The 21,755-nt window shown below is 37.9% G+C and overlaps 1 protein-coding gene across 29 annotated transcripts in view; it reads right to left on the bottom strand.

Moving 5' to 3' along the window:
* The window catches only part of EIF4G3 (eukaryotic translation initiation factor 4 gamma 3), a 369,995-nt gene that overhangs the window by 166,390 nt on the left and 181,850 nt on the right, over window positions 1-21,755 (bottom strand). For 12 of the 29 annotated variants that reach the window (XR_009214817.1, XM_032759180.2, XM_058443895.1 and 9 more), the window contains 3 exons: window positions 20,704-20,817; window positions 17,128-17,160; window positions 528-707 (listed from right to left, as the gene is read on the bottom strand). The exons of 1 other annotated variant lie outside the window; for it this stretch is intronic. Coding sequence is in view for 27 of the 28 variants with exons in the window: in XM_032759180.2 (XP_032615071.2) it covers window positions 528-707; window positions 17,128-17,160; window positions 20,704-20,817 (327 nt within the window). In the remaining variant the exon portion in view is untranslated. Of the gene's footprint in view, window positions 1-527; window positions 708-1,626; window positions 1,648-17,127; window positions 17,161-20,703; window positions 20,830-21,755 lie in introns of all 29 variants that reach the window. 16 more of the 29 variants (XM_058443899.1, XM_058443908.1, XM_058443900.1 and 13 more) reach the window with 8 other exon arrangements.

The following is a 21,755-nucleotide window of genomic DNA, read 5'->3' on the forward strand; positions in this document are numbered from 1 at the left end:
GTAGCTTACTACAGAAAGTAAAGTTCTCTGTGTAAGAGAATCATTTAAATGACGTAAAGCGATTGGGTCAAACACGTTAAAAATGCTTGCTTGCCAGCAAGATACAATGAGAATGAAGAGAAAGGTGCAGCTTAGTAAAGCCATACAACGTATCAGTGCACAGGCAGACATCAGCTCAGTGTAAAATAATCTCAGGCTGGTAGCTTTTCAATGACATTAAAGGATTTCAGGAACAGCATAATCACTCAGTCCATTTTAGAGCAGTTGGTTGTGGCAAAGGGATGGGAGAAAGCAAGTAGATAAAAACAATTTCTCTATCATTTTAAAAAATTTTAAGTAAACAGATGTAGAAATATCTTCACACAGCATAATGAAAAATCACAAAAGGGCTAGATACTTAACCAACAAAACAGTTCACACGTCACCAAAAACTAATACCACAATTCATCCTCCCAGCTCCCTCTGATGAGAATCTGGGTTAATTCCCACTCTATTGCTGGACCACCTAGGCCTCAAAGATACTTTACCTGTGGTATACAGTACTGAGGCCCCTGGGGCACTGGGTACGGCATGGGCAGATGGTTAACCATCATGATGTGCTGATTAGCCTGGTACACTGCAGTGGGTGTCTGTGCACCAGGACGAATGGAAGGACTGCTGTTCGGGATGGTAGCTCTAGGAGGCTGTATTTGAGGCCTCTGGAAAAACTGGGAAGGGGAGAAAAAAAAAAATTTTTTTTTCTTTTTTTTTTTTTTTTTTTTTTTTTTACAAAGGGGAATATATAAATTTTACTGTCTCCTTTTCTTCACTAATAAAAATCTGGTCAACTTGAATTACAAATACAATATGCATAAAAAGAATAAATTACCTATTGCTGGGTTCCCAAAAATATACCACACTAGGGCGAGCTCTTATCAGTATCAACACATATTTGATAACAGTAGGGTGGTTTCGACCCGACTGTATATATACAGTATGTGTATATGCATATACACATACTGTATATATACATACATATATGCATATACACATACTATATATATACACATACATATATGTATAATAAAGTATAACAAATGGGGTAGCTGATATTGATATTTCTCTATTATATAAAAGAACTGACTCTGATAAAGAGTAAGTGGTTCATTATCAACTCATTAAAAATTAAAAATAGCCTCCTAAAAGACTGCTGCTCAAGTAATTTATAAAATACTTAGAAGAACAAGGAATCTCTTTGATCATAAAATATTTACCCAGTCCATCAGGGTCAAGCTAAATTAAACCATCCGTAGGGTTGTCACATGCTGAACTAAGCAGTTTTTTTCCTCTCCAAAAGGTGGCACAATCCCATACTAAACTGAGCCTTCTAGAATAGTTTGCAATAAAAGTAGACAATCTAGACAGGCCTAAGAATGGTCTGGAATCAGCAGAGTTCAAATTTCTCAAAATGGCAACCAGTACCTGTAGTTATTTATAATTTTCACTGCAGGATTAAAAGCCTTGAAACAATATACCAATAGTAAATTTCCAACGTGAATGTATCCATTCATTAGCAATCAATCTCAATGTAATAATAATAAGCAGACTGAGTTATAAAGAGGCCATGCAGAACCAGTAGTTTGTTACCTGGATAGGTCTGAATCCTCCCTTCAAATATGAAGCAAGAAAGCAGCAGGAAACAGAAAGAAAGCCAATGGAAAAGCTTACAGATCAGTTGGAAGGGACAGGACATAGCATGCAGCTCAACAAAAATATCTTTCTATTTAGTAATAATAGGAGAAGAAAGAAGACTAGAAAATCAGAATGACAGTTCTTCACTTGAGAATTTAACCACACATAGAATCAAAGAATCAAGTCACATTTAATTGAAATCCAGTGGCAAAAATCCTCGATGATTATTAATAGCCACAAGTTACAGCAGTGTGCAAGGAAATGTCTGCTTGGTGGCACAAGTACAGTTGTGACTACTGGTTCCTACTCTTGGATCTCATGATCACCCATTTCATGATCTGGCATTGTCTAGCATCTCTGTGATCTACTTGCCATCTGTGTCATTCCTTATTTTTGTAAAAGTCCTAAGAAATAAACTTTTCAATAAAGATCAGACTCTTAATGACAGAGACTTGCTTGCTCTTTTTAACTAATCAGGTATATAAGAGGGCACTTATAGCTCTAAAATGGAGAATTATAATAACAATCTTAAAATGTCGTCTTGCCCCAAAATAAATAAAGCAGCAAAATATTCATTGCTATCAGTCCAAAAAAAGATAAGCTTCAACCTTTGGGCCCACTCTGGTCTTATTTCGTCCTACTCTTAGGCGTCAAACTACCCACAGATGGTATAAGTAACTTGATCTTGTGCTCAAAAGGAAGAACTGGAATCTAGTGTCCAAGGCTCATCCCCATTCAGCCTTCCTACCTCATGGCAAAGATGGCCCTAAAGAAATTAAGTCACAGAAAAACAACAGCCAGAAAGGTAGAGCAGGAGTACAGAATAAAGGGGGGAAACCAAAGGGGCAGGCCACAGAGAGTAGGTGATGGAGATGAAAAGAAAGCACAGGAGGCAAAGTTGGTAACATAGGAACCTGCGATGCAATACAACTACAGGAACCATCTTCTAGTTATCTCCACTGACACAGTTTTGGTGACAACAGTTTTTTGTTGGCTGCTAACAGGAACAATAAAGCAGTAAACCTCCCACTACTGGACTGCATTTCTCGTAATTACAAAGCAAACAGAATCTATTATGCATCAATGCATGTGATCTGTAAGCAACATTTCAAGAACAAACAAGTATTTTTATAATGTAGTTAATATCAGGAGCCACAAGAATGATACAAGCCTAAGTAGAGAAGAGTCATTATCAGTTCAACCTACTGGGCATTGCTAAATAACACAGGCAGAGGGTAAAAATCTTAATACTGAAAGATCCCTTGAAATCAACTGTAGAGGGCAGCCCAGCCAAGATAAAGGGCATATCAAATGAACACAGGTGATCATCTATTATGGTAACATTATCATCAAATAATGTCAAAATACTCCTATGTTGCCTGAAGAAACAGGGTGTTACAGGGTGGTAAGGAGAGGAGAAAGAAAACGAATCCATTAACTTATGCAGAGTAAGAAAAATAGATACGGGCAATGTTTTCCAAAAATTTTAACAGTCTGTATGTGAAATCTTTTCCTACCACTATTTTCCAGCTGTTCTGATAAAACTTTTAACCAGCCTGTCCAGAATAACTGAGGTTACATATTATTCAATGAGGTTTCTGAACAGTATGAAACTAATTTCCTCAGTAACTTTGAAGTAAAAACAGTGTTTCTAATGATATTCCTAATATTAACATATAGCTGAACCAAAAAACCCTAAATATGTGGTGATATTGATAGACTAATTTTTTTTTGGGCAGGGGGGAGATGGAGTCTTGCTCTGTCGCCTAGGCTGGAGTGCAGTGGCTGATCTTGGCTCACTGCAACCTCTGCCTCCCGGGTTCAAGCGATTCTCCTGCCTCAGCCTCCTGACTAGCTGGGACTACAGGCACCCACCACCACTCCTGGCTAATTTGTGTATTTTTAGTAGAGATGGGGTTTCACCATATTGGCCAGGTTGGTCTCGAATACCTGACCTTGTGATCCGCCCACCTTGGCCTCCCTCAAAGTGCTGGGATTATAAGCATCAGCCACTGTGCCCGGCCAATAAACTAATTTTTATACACTAAGAATTCAGCTTTGAAGCTAAAGAGAAATGTATTTATAAAGCACCAACCTAAGCATTATATATATATACATATACACTTTTTTTTTTTTTGAGACGGAGTCTTGCTCTGTCGCCCAGGCTGGAGTGCAGTGGCGTGATCTTGGCTCACTGCAACCTCCACCTCCCAGGTTCAAGCGATTCTCCTGCCTCAGCCTCCTGAGTAGCTGGGACTACAGCCACGTGCCACCAAGCCCAGCTAATTTTTGTATTTTTAGTACAGACAGGGTTTCACCGTGTTAGCCAAGATGGTCTCGATGTCCTGACCTCGTGATCCACCTGCCTCGGCCTCCCAAAGTGCTGGGATTACAGGCATGAGCCACCGTGCGCAGTCAAGATATATATTAACTCATGCTCACAAATGACCTTGAAGGCAAGTACTATTATTGACAGGTCATAAGATATATGTAAAAACTAAGGAACAGGGAGATTAAATAACTTGCTGAAAGCCTCCCCCATCTGTAACTAAAACACAGTCAGGTTATAGGCATGTACTTTTAACTGTTACACATATTACCTCTCATGAAATGGAATACCCCCATATTTTCAAATAAACCAGCAGAAATCTTTTCTTTATAAACGCTGAATGGATGTAGCAGGACCTTTATCCAACTATACTAACGGGTGGCATGTCCCTCAATCATAACTGATTCCTGGTAAGAAAAATTTTCCATCAAGTTACTTCACAAAACACAGGCTTATTCAAGAAAACAAATTTCTTCTACCTACACAACTCAAATTCTCTATCTCCCAAAAAGTGACTGAAACTTGTTCATATGCTAAAAGCGTATCCTTGGCATACCATTTTACAGACTTACTTTTGCTCAACTTCACTGCATTAATACATTTTACAACAATAGTCTATCTGGAGCTTGTGTTTTCCACTTAAAAGTACAGGATCACTTACACACACACACACACACATGCACCAGAAGAGATTCTAGAAAAGCCATAATGACTAGAAATGAAAAAAAAAAAAGAAAAAGAAAAAAAAATATCCTTTTTGTACTCCTTCCAAACCATTCAATCACAAGTGCAGAATTAGATTTAATAGTAACACAAGAAATTCAGATTCTAAGTTGGGTAAGCATAGCAGTAAACCATAGGTTATTAAAAGGAATATATAAATGGGCTTTCCCAAACTGCTTGCAATCCTTCAAATTTCTTTTCTTCTCAGCTGAGTGATGAACAATCATTAAGAGTCAAACTCTCCTGAATGGAAGGAGCCATTTAGTCTCACCATCCACCTAAAGTCTGAATATATTTTACAATATACCACTAGGGATATGAAACTTTAGCAACTTAAGATACAAATTCTTTTCATAATTAAATGGAGTTTTAATACTGTAAAACTCTTCCTTCTACTGGCCCCCAATTTTTCTCGCTATATCACCTACCCACTTGTCTCGTGTCCATCCCTAAAATCACAAAGAAGTCAAATCCTTCTCCATCAGCGACAGACCACTAAGTTATGTGAACATTGCCATTACTGACAATTTTCACACCACTATTTTTTGTTTCAAGCCAATCATAACCCTCTCCTAGCATCCTGTCCCTCCAACCAAGATTTTTAATTCCCAAATGAGCTTATCTTTTCTTTCAATCTTGTTCCAACACAAAGGTATTGAGGTGGGGTCTGCCCAGAATGTACCTGGCACTCACTAAAAAAATATTTGTTGCTGAGTGAAAGGGCAATATACCTCTCTTATTCCTTCCAGCTCCAATTCCATTAATGAAACCAAGAATCACAGGAGCACTTTTGTCAACTATATTTTACTACTGATTGCTACTGACACTCATTTAAAGCATTTAAATCCTCTTTATACATAACCTGGCTAAATAAGCCATGTTCTTCACTTCAGTGTGTACTCTTACAATTGTGTTTTGAAGCTCATATAGAGGATTTTGTAGTTTGTAACTCTGAAAATTTATCTGGCTAAACAGGCCATCATTTCAGATTGTACCGACTGCATGACAGTGTCAAACTACAGGATCATTAGAAAACCTGACCCATCCTGGCTAACAAGGTGAAACCACGTCTCCACTAAAAAAAATACAAAAAAGCTAGCCAGGTGTGGTGGCGCGCGCCTGTAGTCCCAGCTACTCAGGAGGCTGAAGCAGGAGAATGGCGTGAACCCGGGAAGCAGAGGTTGCAGTGAGCCGAGATCGCGCCACTGCACTCCAGCCTGGGCGACACAGCAAGACTCTGTCTCAAAAAAAAAAAAAACCTGACATAAATGTCACTTATCCAAGTAACAGAAAAAAATGCTGCAAAGAGCTAGGCAGAGAAAAGAGAGCCATGTACAACATAAAATTCACCTCCCAAACTTCATTTCAATCTGTTCTACTTCTTTCATCTTTCAAGGATTTATTATTAATACACCAGAAGGATGGCAGAGGAAGGTGAAAACTCTCATTTCAGGTAGTATTTTGGGCAGATCCAACAAGATAGGATACTTTTAAAACAGAGGCTGAACTTAGCATACTTATAATTGCTTACTTTCCCAGAAACACTCTAGAAGCCAGAAGAAAAAATGTTTCCTCTCGAAAAATCCTTCTAAAGATGCAATAATTCATATCATTATCCAAAGCTGCCTCATCAAAAACGTCTAACAAATGGTGTTTGAACGTGCTGGTAATTATGAAATATCGTTTTTCATGACTTTGCTCAGTAAAAGCATGAAAAGACAAAAACACCTCTAACAAATTATATAACAGAAATTCTCTGAAAAACATCTTTTCATTTTCAGCAACTAGAAAAATCCTATTTAATCACATTAGATATTCCCATATGGGGAAAAGCTCTGAGTACAAGCATACCTCATTTTATTCTGCTTTGCTTTATTGTGCATTATAGATATTGCATTCTTTACAAATCGAAAGTTTGTGAAATCCTTGTGTTGAGAAAGTCTATCAGCACCATTTTTCCAACAGCATGTGCTCATTTCGTGTTTGTCACATTTTGGTAATTCTCCCAATGTTTCAATTTTTTCATTATTATTACATCTGTTATGATGATGTGTGATAACTGACCTTTTATGTTATCATTGTAACTGGGAGCGCCATGAACTGCACCCAAAGAAGACAGCAAACTTAAGAAAGTTGTGTGTGTTCTAACTGCTCCACCTACTGGCTGTTGTCCCCCACCACTCCCATCTTTCTCCTCTCCTTAGACTTTCCTATTCAGCAGACACAGTAATACTGAAGTTAGGCCATTATATCGAAATTAATAACTGAACAGTGGCCTCTATGTGGTCTTGTGCCACATCTCTCACTTTAAATAAAAACTATAAATGACTAAACTCAGTGAGGAAGGCATGTTAAAAGCTGAGATAGGCTGAAAGCTACTTCAAAAGCCAAGTTGTAAATGCAAAGAATAAGTTCTTGGAGGAAATTTAAAGTGCTACTCCAGTGAACACACAAATGATAAAGCAAAACAGCCTTATTGCTGATATGGAGAAAGAGCAGTTTGGATAGAAGATCAAACCAGCCACAACATTCCCTTAAGCCAAAATGTAATCCAAAGCAAAGTCCTAACTCTCATTTCAATTCTATGAAGGCTAAGAGAGGTAGGAAAGCTACAGAAGAAAAGTTTGAAGCTAGCAAAGGTTAGCTCATGAGGTTTAACGAAAGCAGCTGTCTCCATAACATGCAAGTGCAAGGTGAAGCAGCAAGTGCTTATGGAGAAACTGCTTCAAGTTATCCAGAAGATCCAGCCAAGATAACTGATGAAAGTGCCTACACTAAACACATGATTTTCAGAGTAGATGAAACAGCCATCTATTGAAACAAGATGTCATGCATTGACTTCTCTCTAGCTGGGACTCTCATTGCTAGTGAGAAGTCAATGCCTGGCATCAAAGCTTCAACAGGCTGACTCTACTGTTAGGGGCTAATGTAGCTGGTGACTTTAATTTGAAGCCAATACTTATTTACTATCCGGAAAATCCTAGGCCCTTAAGAATTATGCTAAATCTACTCAGACTATGCCCTATAAATAAAACAACAAAGCCAGAATGATAGCACATCTGTTTGCAGCATAGTTTGCTGGCTATTTTAAGGCCATTGTAGAGAGCTTAGATTCCTTTCAAAATATTACTGCTTACTGGGAAAACACCTAGTCACCCAAGAGCTCTGAGGGAGACATACACAGAGATTAATGTTGCTTTCATGCCTGCTAACACAACATCCACTCTGCAGCCTATGGATCAAGGAGTAGTTTTGATTTTCAAGACTTATTATTTAATAAGTATATTTTCTAAGGCTACAGCTGCCATACATACTGATTTCTCTGATGGTTCTGGGCAAACTACATTAAAAACTTCCTGGAAAGGATTTGCCAATGCTGATGCCATTAAGAACATTCCTGGGTGCAGTGGTGTACAACTGGAGTCCCAGCTACTTAGGAGGCTGAGGTTGGAGGATTGTTCTAGCCCAGGAGTTTGAGGCTAGCCCAGGTAACATAGTGAGACCCTATTCCCCTAAAAGGAGGGGAAGGGAGGGGAGTGAAGGGGAGGGGAGGAGAGGGGAGGGGAGGGGAAGAGAGGGGAGGAGAAGAGAAGGGGGGGAAGAGAGGGGAGGAGAGGAGAGGGGAGGAGAGGACAGGAGAGGAGAGAAGAGATTTGTGATTCATGGGAGAAGTCCAAAGTATCAACATTAACAAGCATTTGGAAGAAGCTGATTCCAATACTCATGGATTGCTACGAGGGATTCAAGACTTCAATGGAAGAAGTAAGTGCTGATATGGTGGAAATGGCGAAAGAACTAGAATTAGAAGTAGCGCCTGGGCCGGGCGCAGTGGCTCACGCTTGTAATCCCAACACTTTGGGAAGTGGAGGTGGGTGGATCACCTGAGGTCAGGAGTTCGAGACCAGCCTGCCCAACATGGTGAAACCCCGTCTCTACTAAAAATACAAAAAATTAGCTGGGCATAGTGGCAGACACCTGTAATCCCAGCTACTTGGGAGGGTGAGCCAGGAGAATCACTTGAACCTGGGAGGTGGAGGTTGCAGTGAGCCAAGATCACGCCACTGCACTGCAGCCTGGATAACAAGAGCAAAACTCCATCTCAAAAAAAAAAAAAAAAAAAAAAAGTAGAGCCTGAAGATGCGACTGACTTTATCATGACAATCTCATGATAAAACTTGAACAAATGAGGGCTGGCTTCATATGGAGGAGCAAAAAAAAGGTGCTTTCCTGAGATGGAATCTACTCCTGGTAAGGAGCTGTGAACATTGCTGAAAGGACAAAAGATTTAGAATATTACATAAACCTAGTTGATAAAGCAGCAGCAGAGTTTGAGATTGACTCCAACGATAAAAGAAGTTCTACTTTGCGTAAAATGCTGTTAAACAGCATCACATGCTGCAGAGAAATCTTTCATGAAATAAAGAGTCCATTGGCCGGGTGCGGTAGCTCACGCCTGTAATCCCAGCACTTTGGGAGGCCAACGGGGGCGGATCACTTGAGGTCAGGAGTTTAAGACCACTCTGGCCAATATGGTGAAACCTCACTCTACTAAAAATACAAAAAATTAGCCGGATGTGGTGGCATGTGCCTATAGTCCCAGCTACTCAGGTGGCTGATGCAGGAGAATTGCTTGAACCCAGGAGGTAGAGGTTGCAGTGAGCAGAGATTATGCCACTGCACTCCAGCCTGGGTGACAGAGCAAGACTCCATCTCAAAAACAAACAAATAAATTAAAAAAAAGAAGAGTCCATTAATGTGACAAACTTTGTCTTATTTCAAGAAATTGCCACAGCCACCTCAATCCTCAGCAACCACTACCCTGATGAGTCAGCACCTATCTACATTGAAGACACTTCACCAGCAAAAAGATTACAACTCACTGAAGACTCAGATAATCATTAGCATTTTTTAGCCAGAAAGTATTTAATTACCGGCCAAGTGCAGTGGCACACACCTGCAATCCCAGCACTTTAGGAGGCCGAGGTGGGCGGATCACGAGGTCAAGAGTTCAAGACCAGCCTGGCCAACATGGGGAAACCCCGTCTCTACCAGAAATACAAAAATTAGCCAGCGTAGTGGCATGTGCCTATAATCCCAGCTACTTGGGAGGCTGAGGCAGAGGCTGCAGTGAGCTGAGATCACGCCACTGTACTCCAGCCTGGGCGACAGAGGAAGACTCCATCTCAAAAAAAAGAGAAAGTATTTAATTACTATATGTACATCATTTGCTTACACATAATTCTACTGTTTAGTTAGTAGACTACAGCACAGTGGAAACATAACATATATACACTGGGAAACCAAAAAATTCACATGACTGGCTTTATTGCAGTATTTGCTTGATTGTCGTGGTCTGAAACCAAGTCTGCAATATCTCCGAGGCATGCCTATATTTATTAACTTGCAAAGCAATACAAAATATGCTTCAGTATATAGGTCTGCCTACTAGAAGATGAAAAACTAACATCCGCAAATAGGAATTTCCTTGGTGAATATCTTTTAAAAGTCTAAAGTACTCTTGAAGAACAGTGCTATGATTTGCTGGCAAGTTATAAAGGGACAAGCTTTAAAGAGTCCACATAATGGGACATCACTCAGGTGTCAATTTGATAATCTGTTGATCCATGATAATTTATAATGGAGATTATTCCATTCTAAATTTTTTCTATATTTCCCTGCATGTGGTCAATATTATATAATTGAGGTTTCACTAAGAATCAGGATATGGAAGCCCTAGAGCTGAGTTGTTCAATACAGTAACCACAAGCCACACTTAAGTACTTATACTAAAAATTCAGTTCCGGGTCAAGCACGGTGGCTCACGCCTTTAATCCCAGCACTTTGGGAGGCTAAGATGGGCGGATCGCTTGAGGTCAGGAGCTCAAGACAGGCCTGACCAACATGGCAAAATCCTGACTCTACAAAAAATACAAAACTTAATAGGGCATGGTAGCTCACACCTGTAGTTCCAGCTACTCAGGAGGCGGAGGCACAAAAATCACTTGAACCTGGGAGGAGGAGGTTGCAGAGAGCTGAGATCGTGCCACTGCACTCCAGCCTAGGTGACACAGTGAGACTCTGTCTCATAAAAAAAAAAAAAAAATTTCAGTTCTTTAGCTGCATTAGCCACATTTAAAGTGCTCTATAGCCACGTACAGCTAGTAGAGCTACAGCAGTGAAATGCACAAGTACAGAACATTTTCATCATCATAGAAATTCTATTACACAGTGCTACCCTAGAGGTTTATGTCAGGAACAGGAGGTGTTCTGTCAGATCATAAGGGAGAGTCTTGGAAATAAGCATCCTCATAAAATACTTCACTCATGCTAAAAAATAGCTTGGGAAAAGGGGAAAGGCAGGCGGTCTCAATGCTAAAGGAAACTGACACTTATCAAGGACTTACCACATTTCAGACACTGTGATAGGCAGGTACTTTATCCTCACAACACCCATAGGAAATATATGCAGTTATTATAACATCTCAGTATTATATCATTTATGAGCATATTTTACCCATTTTGAAGATCAGAAACCTGAGGCCCAAAGATAATTTGTAGTGAAGCTGAAATTGAATCCCAGTTTTACTGACCCCCAACATATATTTTCTTCACTATTTATGCTGCTACTATACAACTCCTTGTGAATGAGATACCAGATAAAACCACCCATCACTCACTTGTATCAAGCTCCAAAAAACAAAGAGCTCATAAGATCATAATTTAAGAGGTCATAAGGTCGTATAGATGCTTGAGATGGCTTGCTATTCATATCCATTTAACTCTGTTGTGCCAGGTCTGGCCCATTTATTTTACTTTCCAAATCTAATAAATTGCCTATAGTAACACAAATATATCTCGACTAGGAATATAACACCACAAACTTTCACTAAAGAAACCTTTAGGGATCATAATGAAAAAGAAATCTACATAAATCAGCTGTTCTTTTCAAAAGTTTCTTTTTCATAAAAAGAACCAAACCACAAGAGGAAAACATGCACAATTTCAATGCTTGCCACCAAGTAAGACATTTCCTGATGGCACATACTCCTCCTCCTCCTCCTCCTGCTGATAGCGTATGCTGGTTTTATGAAGCTCATTATTTCTTTACGCTAAATCCCACTGCTTTGAATACAGTATATTTTTCAGCATTTGTGAAAAGTATGTGAACCAAAATCATATATCAAAAAACTGCACAGTGTTTTGTCCTATGAACACTTTAAAATACTATTTCCCTCGTCTTTCTCATAATGAAAAGACTACTTAGTCACAGTATACAACCAACACTTGATCTCTATTGTGAAACCCAAAAGTAAAATAAGGACAGGAACATAAGTAACTCTAAACCAGAACTACACAGATTTTAATGACCAAATACATAAAATAAACAACACAGGCCAGAATCCAAATTATACCAAGGGGCTTGCTATAATTCTGAGTGTACTTTCTGTTATTTCGGTTTCTAATTACCTTGGGATTTTCAAGCATCAGTGCAAAAATAGTTGACATATTTCTAAAGCCACGTGTTTTGCATATAAAATGACTTAGTATTTCTTGTTTTATCTTTGAAGAAAACTGTAATTCTAAAAGCTCTTCAGGTTATAAAATGCCAAAAGAATAGCACACCCTTATTAATCTGAAGAATCTCCACAAAAGACAAAAACTAATAGTAATATCAGGAAGAAGATGTGGCTGAAATAATCCTAAGTGGAGCATGGCGCACTTGATTTGTGGGGACTCAAAAAGAGCTCTAGCCCTCCAAACAGAGTTAGAAGACCTTTATTAAATAAAAGAAGTTCCAAGGAATACACTCAAAGCAGTTTCTTTTTTTTTTTTTTGAGACGGAGTCTCGCTCTGAAGCCCAGGCTGAAGTGCAGTGGCGCGATCTCGGCTCACTGCAAGCTCCGCCTCCCAGGTTCACGCCATTCTCCTGCCTCAGCCTCTCCGAGTAGCTTGGACTACAGGCGTCCGCCACCACGCACGGCTAATTTTTTTGTATTTTTTGTAGAGACGGGGTTTCACTGTGGTCTCGATCTCCTGACCTTGTGATCCGCCCGCCTCGGCCTCCCAAAGTGCTGGGATTACAAGAGTGAGCCACCGCGCCCGGCCGCAGTTTCTTGATTCCATTAAGAACAAAGAAAATGTTTACCATTTAAAATCTTGTTATTTTTTGTTTACTTGAATTCAGGTAACTCCATCTTATACAGAAAAAAATATTTAAGTTATAGATCACTAAACTGGATGTTTTCTTTTCACAAGCAATTAATTCCAAAAAGCCTACCTAAATAATTGTACTTTTTCTTTGTAACAGCTATAGAACATACTTTGCAATTTTTACTAAGCATCAACAAAAAGTTATTATATTTGCTATTGGACTTTAGAAACAACAGTCATTATAAACATCATCCAACAACAAATTCCTTCAAAAAATAAATTGAGATCAAAGCATGAAAGGATGTAAAGTGATCACAAAGGTAGCCACTGATGAATAATGCAATAAAGGACAAAAAAGAAATATATTCACTGGTCAAAGCAAACTACCACAGATGAAAAAACCATTTGTGCCTTCAATTCCACTTTAAGTCTTAAGTATGTCAAACCCAAAATATCCCAGGACATGAGTGTTTTCCCTTTAAAAGTATATTCTCTGTATACCACTCAATGTTTGTTTCCTCCAACAACTTTCATTTCATTATGCAAGTCTCTATGTCTTGTTTTGTATTATGAGCAACTCCTCTGTAAATCTTTCAGGGTTTAGGTGCTACCTGACTTTAGATCTGAAGAGAAGATACTGTGAAATACAGATTCAGTAAGCGATTCTCAAATGGGAAATGCTGTCACTTCCATGGAGGGTATTTGGAAATGTACAATGGTGGTTTTGTTTTGCTTTGTTTTCTAATTGTCACTAGGGAAATTCTACTGGCATTTAGAGCCCAAAGGATGCTAAATTAATTGTATTATATACGGCAGTTTTGATAACTGGTTATCCCACCCAAATGCCAATATCTATTCCATAGTGAAACAAACCAAATTGACCCTACATCTCCTGTGGATGCAAAATAGCAAACTCTTTCTAACAATTTATCCTACACCACACATAATGCCAGTTCAGTTAGCCCTGCTCAGCTATGCCACTCCAACCCCATGTCTTTCTTCTCCTCTATTCAAGGTAATTACTGTTGCTGTCTGAGGCAAGGGTACAGACACCCTTATGCAATTCTCTGTGATATGATGAAAAAAATTTAAGTGGTGTTCAAGAAAAAAAGGATAACAAGGAAAAAAGTGCCAGCTACCTGAATTTTCTGAATTAAAAATCATTGCTCTGGATTTATACTGCATCTCAGGAACTCACCTCCAAGAACTATTATTAGATGATAATTATGTTTCTTGGTAATAAATAAATAAATAAATAAATAAATAATAAATATAACAAACATATATACTACTTTTTTTTTTTTTTTTTTTTTGAGATAAAGTCTCCCTCTTTCACCCAGGGTAGAGTACAGTGGCACAGTCACACCTCACTGCAACCTTGACCACCTGGGCTCAGGTGATTCTCCTACCTCAGCCTCCCAGAGTAGCTGGGACTACAGGCATGCACCACCACACCCAACTAATTTTTGTATTTTTATTTTTATTTTGTAGAGGTGAGGTTTCGCCATGTTGCTCAGGCTGATCTCTAACTCTTGGGCTCAAGTGATCCACCTGCCTCAGCCTCCCAAAGTGCTGGGATTGCAGGCATCAAATACCACATCCAGCCTATATTTCTATTTTTAACAGAATCAAAACTAGCCATAAATTCATGAGGATTATCATACAGTTAAACGACTGATCTGCTAACACTTTACTGAGTCATACTGCACATGAAAATGCGGGCTGAAATCAATCTTTTCTCACAGAGATTTCTGAACATTTTCCCCGATTGCTGGAATTAAAGAAAGACAAAATGTACCACATAACTTTAAAGCTCATAAAAAAGTTTTCTTAGAAAACAGAATTTCCCAAAGCTCACTACAAATGCTTAAATACAATATCCTAATTTTAGAACCACTATTATTGAACCCAAGTAGCAGAAACAACCTTAAAGTTTCTTCTATTTTCATTAAGAACTTAAATTTTTTGATCAACAGTCTTTAAAAGAGCTACTAGTCTTAATAAGAGAGGCCCAGGCTATTTAGTAATATGGTTCTTGTTTGTTTGTTTGTTTTTGTGTTTTGAGATGGGAGTCTTGCTCTGTCGCCCAGGCTGGAGTGCAGTGGTGTGATATTGGCTCACTGCAACCTCCGCCTCCCGGGTTCAAGCGATCGCTTGCCTCAGCCTCCCTAGTAACTGGGATTACAGGTGCCTACCACCATGCCTGGCTAATTTTTGCATTTTTAGTAGAGACGGAATTTCACCATGTTGGCCAGGCTGGTCTTGAACTCCTGACCTCAAGTGATCCACCCACCTCAGCCTCCCAAAGTGCTAGGATTACAGGCTTGAGCAACCGCAGCTGGCCTATTTAGCAATATTGTTTCTGTTTCAAAATTCACTCATCATTCCATCAATCTACAGTGTAGAAAATCCACCAAAATAACTGTGGTCAATGGTAATGTTAATTCCTTCTACTAATAGTTTACCTTAAGCTATCTGAAATGACTTATGAAATAAACCAAGGTTTGAAAAACACAAGCATGTGAACAAAAAAATTAACAGGTGCCTTACATAAAGGAGATCAGAAAACGTTTTTGCCCTAATTCCTTTGCAGTTATTTCTCAAATAAATAGTTTCTTTTCACTCTGCTTCTTAAGCAAAGATCCCCAACGTCTCTCTCTTTTAAGAGTATTTGCCTTGTCCCTGGATTAAAATTTAAGCCATTCTTCTATGGCCCTGGGCTAAATTTTTAATTATAAACACTTTTACATAAGAAACTAATATTTTTATTACTAGTAGTAGTAATACTAATCATATGTCCTAATTACTATGTGCCAAACACCCTGCTAATCATTTTATTTTCATTATCTAATTTACTTTTCATCATAGTTTCAACATGGTATTATTGTCTCCGTTTTACAGGTGAGAAAACTAAGGTGGAGAGCAGTAAATGATTTATCCAAGAACACTCGGTTAATATGGAAGAATCAAACCTAGGTCTAGCTGATGGCAAAGTCCAAGCTCTTAAAAGTATTAATACTTTACAACACTATCTCTGAATTAAAAAAAAAAATACCTGAGGTTTTATTTCATTATGAAACCCAAACAATAGCCATCCACCCCATATAGCCATCCTCCTGCAAAGTGCCTTTAATAACTCAGATTTGCTTTGCCTTTACATCCTCCAGATTGGAAGGAATACATTTTGAGAAACACAGTCAGGTATTAAATCACTGGAAGCCTTCAACTAAACAATATCCATTTACTCAGTAATAAGAATTGTAAATATGATAACACAGGCAAATACTGGTAACGTTTACTTTATCCGACCAGACTTTGTTCCATAACAATCATATTAAAGACAGTTACTACTTACTGACTGCTTGTTTTGTGTCAGATGCTTATACTATTTCTAAGGCAGAGGTTATTTATCTCCATTTTACATATGAGGAAACAAAGATGCAGAAAAAGACTTGCCTAACCAGCTGGTTACATAGTAAAGCTTGTAATATGAACAGACTCTAAACCAAAGCTCTTTCAGCAGAAGAAAATGTTTCAGAATACCCCACAAAAAGCTACTGGGGGTTGGAGGGAGAACCCTGCAAGTCCTTCTGTCTTGCCACCTCTAAACAGATTCCTACTAAATGACAGTGTTCACATACATACTTTTCAAATTTTAATTTATACAATTATTTCATTTAAAAAACCAATAGGATAAAATTATTTAAATTAAGGTATCTATTTTCTATATGTTCTAATAATAAAAATAATTCTATCCAGCAAATGGATGTACATTATTTTTAATCAATTTATTACTAGATCTAAGTTAGTAACTGAGTTTAAGTGGTTTTAGAAATACTAACGCTATTTTATACACATCAATACAGGTTATATCGGAATGTTAACAGAAAACCCATAGAATGCTGCCTGCTTCATTCAGTTAAATTTAACTTACTACAAATATCCACAAAATCTATAAACACTTAATATCTAAATTTTTCAAAATTGTAAAATTTAAAAACAATCTTTGGCAAGAAAAAAAAAACTGTAGCATTTTTTAAATGTGCCATAAACAGAGGCAAATGGATTTGTTAATAACGAAATGCAGTGAGATTAATGAAGGACAAAGAAAGCTGAATTATATCAGATAAAAGCTACTCTTGAAATGAGTAATTTGAGTAGTTCTATGGGATAGCAGCATTCTAAGAGTCAGCAGCTACTAAAGCCCCCACCTATTAGTTAAGGGTGATAGTGAAGGGGCAAGGGTACAGTACCTGATGATGGGGAGGTCGAGGCCCCGCTGCAAACTGAGAAAAGGAGGGAAAACAAACACAAAAGGAAAGGCACAAAGAGTCAGAAACACCACAACAAAAACCAAAATTTCACATACTATGCCAAAAGAAAAAAAACCCACAGTGGGGAAATAAAAAACAACACACAAAACAGTCAAAGCTTTGCTGCAGGACAGTGACAGACAGGTACTAAGATTCAACAGGTTAACATCACTATCAGAATAGTTTGTCATTTATCAGCTGGGAGAGAAACAGGCTATGCTGTTAGGCATGTAAGGTACTCTCTGATAGGACTATTTTTTTTTAAAAAAAAAACAACAACCCTGAAATAAGGCAAAAGCAAGTTTGAAAAATTAAGTGGTTGTATTAAGACAAACATGAAAATCAAGTATGCTGTATGTAACTGATACAGCTGGAGGAAATGAGAAAGCTTTTACATTACAAGACCTAGCCAGGAGATAAAGTGCAGCAGGAAGTAAAAAATGTAACAGGATTAACTGCAAATTTTCTTAAGTTAAATGGGATATCTTATCCATGAAATGGAAGTTTCAGTATCTTAATTTCTTGGAGTTAAAGAAAAAATTTTTTATGACTTTATACACACACACACACACACACACACACACACGTTTAAGTTTAAATGCGGTTAACTAATATAGTTTAATACAAGGCATGTCAAGGCAAACAGCTAGTAAAGAACATCAGTCTCTAACATGATTAATCCAAGTGGTATTCTTATAGGCTTGATAAGAAAAAAGAGTAAATAAGTCAAATATCTTAACTACTGTAGACAACAGCAAAGCACTGTGTATATGTACCTATTGTTATCTAAGAAAAAAGCACAAAGAAATGTAATTCCTCAGCTAAATCACAGAGTACTTTAAAGTGGCTAATATATATTCCAACTCTTCCACTAACTTAGAATAAAAGAAAAAGTTTTTTCACCTATGCAAATTTTAACTGCTAAACCTCTAGGATCCAACAATTCACCAGGCCAAATTTGGGTTTGAATACATTTTAACTGAAAGGAACAGACAAAAATATTGGGGTATGTAGAGCCATATTCTGGATACTGATACATTAACTACTGTAATATTAACCGGGGTATGTACAGCCATATTGTGGATACTAATACATTAGCTATTGTAATGTTAACCACTCCCTTTAATAGTAAAAGAAAATATTTAGAAAGCAGTGTTTAATGTAAACCATATACAGGGTTTTTATCTAAAATATTTAAGGAGCAAAAATATATGTCTTTGGCTGTCTTATTTCCTCTATAGAGACTTCCTTCTGTCAGCTTAACACTACAGATGAATTAGAGTGAAGATTAAGAAACAATCTCTCATGCTCAGCATTTAAGTTATGTGCGATAGTGATTTGCAAAACATTTGGAATTACTTCCCCAACTACCATTAGTTCATTTGAAAATTTCAACAAATTACAGTAGAACACATGGCCACAATGTAGGAGATAGCTGAAAACAGCTCTGTCAAGAATTCACCTCAGAAGCTAAAATGTCACCTTTTGTTCAAGTAATGAAAAGTGCATTAATGACCTATAAGCTTGGGTTATGTTAGGTCAGCCATCATACTTGGCTAATCAATATAATATAGTTTTTCAGAATGATGATAACTGGCAGTTACAGTTCTTGCAGAAAATTTTCTCTTCAAAGAAATTGAGGTCTTATATTTTCAGTTTTCCAATTAGGAGAAGAAAACATCACACTTCTACTATGGACAAGAATAGGCAATACCACCCATGTGGTATGAAAGTAGGGAGTGAAGTGAAATGTTTCTTCATGACACTTTTGAAGAAAATGGAAGAGAGGGGCCATGTTACAAAATTAACCTGAGTATGGCAGTACCTGTCTTATCACTGTTCCACAGAAAATGTCCCATTTTCAAGGCTCTAAAATAAAAGCTAAAACTTTGTACATTTTGAATGTTCCAGTCAAAAGAGAATTTTCTATGAACAAGAAGAGTATCTTATAAAATTACACATATATAAAAACAAAAGCAAAAAAGAAAACCCCAACTTAAGTTAGTAGGAAAGTGCCCTAGGAAAGTACCCTAGTCTATTTTGCACTAGTCACCATTGGCTATTGTGTTTTTCATTTGAAATGAAAATAGTCTTAATCCTATGGGTAGCTGTAAGCAACAGAACAAACTGTAGTCGCTGCTGGCTCATATTAAAAATAGAAATTTTTCTTTCTTTTTTCTTTTCTTTTTGTTAAAGAAGGGTCTTTAAGATGGTGAGGACTGTAGATTTAAAGGAAAGCAGCCTTCTGTGGACTTGGATCCAGTGTTAATGCCACCCACCCACTTACTCACCTCTTCTGTGCACAGTTGGTAACTGAGCATGGCCAACATAACATTGATGTAATTTTGAAACTTAACACCACAAAATATAAAAATAATCAATGGTTACAGTTACTACAAAAGCCAAACTGTCTCCCTCTCCAAATTAAGTATTTAATAGCTTCACTACTTTAGATAGGCTATTAAAAAAAAAAAAACTACTGCTGTTTAAAAGTTCCAGTAAAATGAGAAAATGGAACAGATTGCTTATCAGTGCTTTTATTATTTTTAAAAAAGATTTCCTTTCCACATTATGAATTTAACTAAGATTCTAAGAATCAAGTAGAAAGACAGGCACAAAGATAACCTGAAGGAGGGAGGGAGGCCATTTGAAGCCAGTTGGATTGCAAAGGCAGCTGTCCAGGGAAGAACAGAAAAGCCTAAAACTGTGCAATTGCCAATGGCCTATTAATGCAGAAATAGAATGGAGTAAGCTTTAGCTGCTCTACAAAGCCACAGGAAGAGGCCCTTCCTCAATGTAACAGCTTACCTCTCCTCACCAGTTGGGACAGCTGTGAGATGGATGAGACTAGACTATGACAACTTGGGACGTAAACAGAAAATGCAATCCTGCCAAATTTCAGACCCCAACTTCACCCTCCCAGCACACACACACAAAAAAAACAAAAAACCCGTAACAAAATAAAACCAAACCTAAAACAAGAAGCAAGAGTAGTCTGGGGTCTGCTAGTCTTGCACTTGTTTTAGGGTATGTAATGGAATGTTATGTGTGTGATTTTTAGTAATGGGGTGGGTAATGGTCACTAGCAGAGCAGATGGCAAAAACTGTATAGAGGATAGTATCTGAAGAGTTTATGACCACAGAAACATGGCTGACAACTACAGACAATTTCCTCCTTAATATTCAATTATAAAATTGAAAGGGAGTAAAAGGAAGCCTCGAAATTTATCTTTTAAATTCAAATTTATCTGAAAGGGATATGTCACTTCAAGTTTAAAATAAAGAAAAATCTAAACCCCCAAATTCTTCCTGACTAATTCCCAATTGAGAACACCCACCCAATTTGTTATTCTTCTCCCCACTATGCCTGGCAGAAACTGCCAAGCTAGGTTAGACTTTCAGAGAGGAAGCAATCAATGCATTTCTGTTCATCAGCCAATAAATGGATGTGGTCAAAAATATTAAGTGCCAGAGGCACCACTGCCTGCAAGAAGTACAGTTTGTTATATTGCTTACAATGCAGTATTTTATCCAGCCTCTTCCAGCCAAGGACCTGTAAACAGGAGTCTGTTCCAAAACCTTCCTCCTCTTCCAGTTGTCTGTGCAATGTATTGGCACTGTTCTGCTGGGCTGTCAAAAAAACTGGTTTAGAGATGCAGCTCTTCAGTCAGGTTCTGCGCCAGTTCTAACCATGTAAATTTAATTCATTTTCTTTTTTGATAATCAGAAAATAGGGTTGGGGGTTCACAGAAAGAGGGCCAAAGAATTCTTTGCAATAGGAGCTTACCATAATGTTCCATGTTTAATTATTAGAACCAGGGCCTATCTAAATTGATCTGGTGAGATCTCAGGCCTAAGTAGTCAAGTGTACACATCCCCAAACCACTCTCATAACAAAACTTGTATCAGACATCTTACTGACCATTTCAGCAAAAAAAGAGACAAGCAAACAGGCAACTAGGACCAAAGTCCCACCTCTTTAGAATGGTTTCTCCACCCAAGGGGGAAGAACCAGGATCTAAGAACAGGTATTGGAGAACAGGGCAACAGGGAAAAGGAAAATAGAAAAAGGATAAGAAAGAGATTACATTTTGGTGCAGTCTATGCTCTCCTAGTTCTTTGAGTAAGTCTTTGGTATATTTAAACAATTGTAAGTTCATGCATAAAATGAAATGAATAGGAGCTAATGCAATGAGGTATTCCTGCACTCCAGGCAAAAAAGCAGGGGCAGGGAACAAAAAGATACCCCTGTATTCTGAAGAATACACAGATCTGAGGTACAAAGAGGGATGTGAGATACAAAATGTGAGATGTTACAGAAGCACCTTCTAGCCAAAGCTAATCATGCAGGGCAGGAAACGATGTTCTAAGGAATGGAGAGCTGAAGCCACTGTATACTTTCGTGAAACAAAGGATGAACCTTGTGTAAATTCTCAGTCTTGGCAGTACTTATTGCAATTCATGTAAAGGATGAACAAAGAGGATGATAGCATTTACATTTGTATCACAATTTATTTATCATTTGAATAAATGAATACACTCACTGGTATATGTCATGCATATACCCA

Source organism: Hylobates moloch, unplaced genomic scaffold, assembly GCF_009828535.3.
Source record: "Hylobates moloch isolate HMO894 unplaced genomic scaffold, HMol_V3 SCAFFOLD_9, whole genome shotgun sequence".
Taxonomy (NCBI): domain Eukaryota; kingdom Metazoa; phylum Chordata; class Mammalia; order Primates; family Hylobatidae; genus Hylobates; species Hylobates moloch.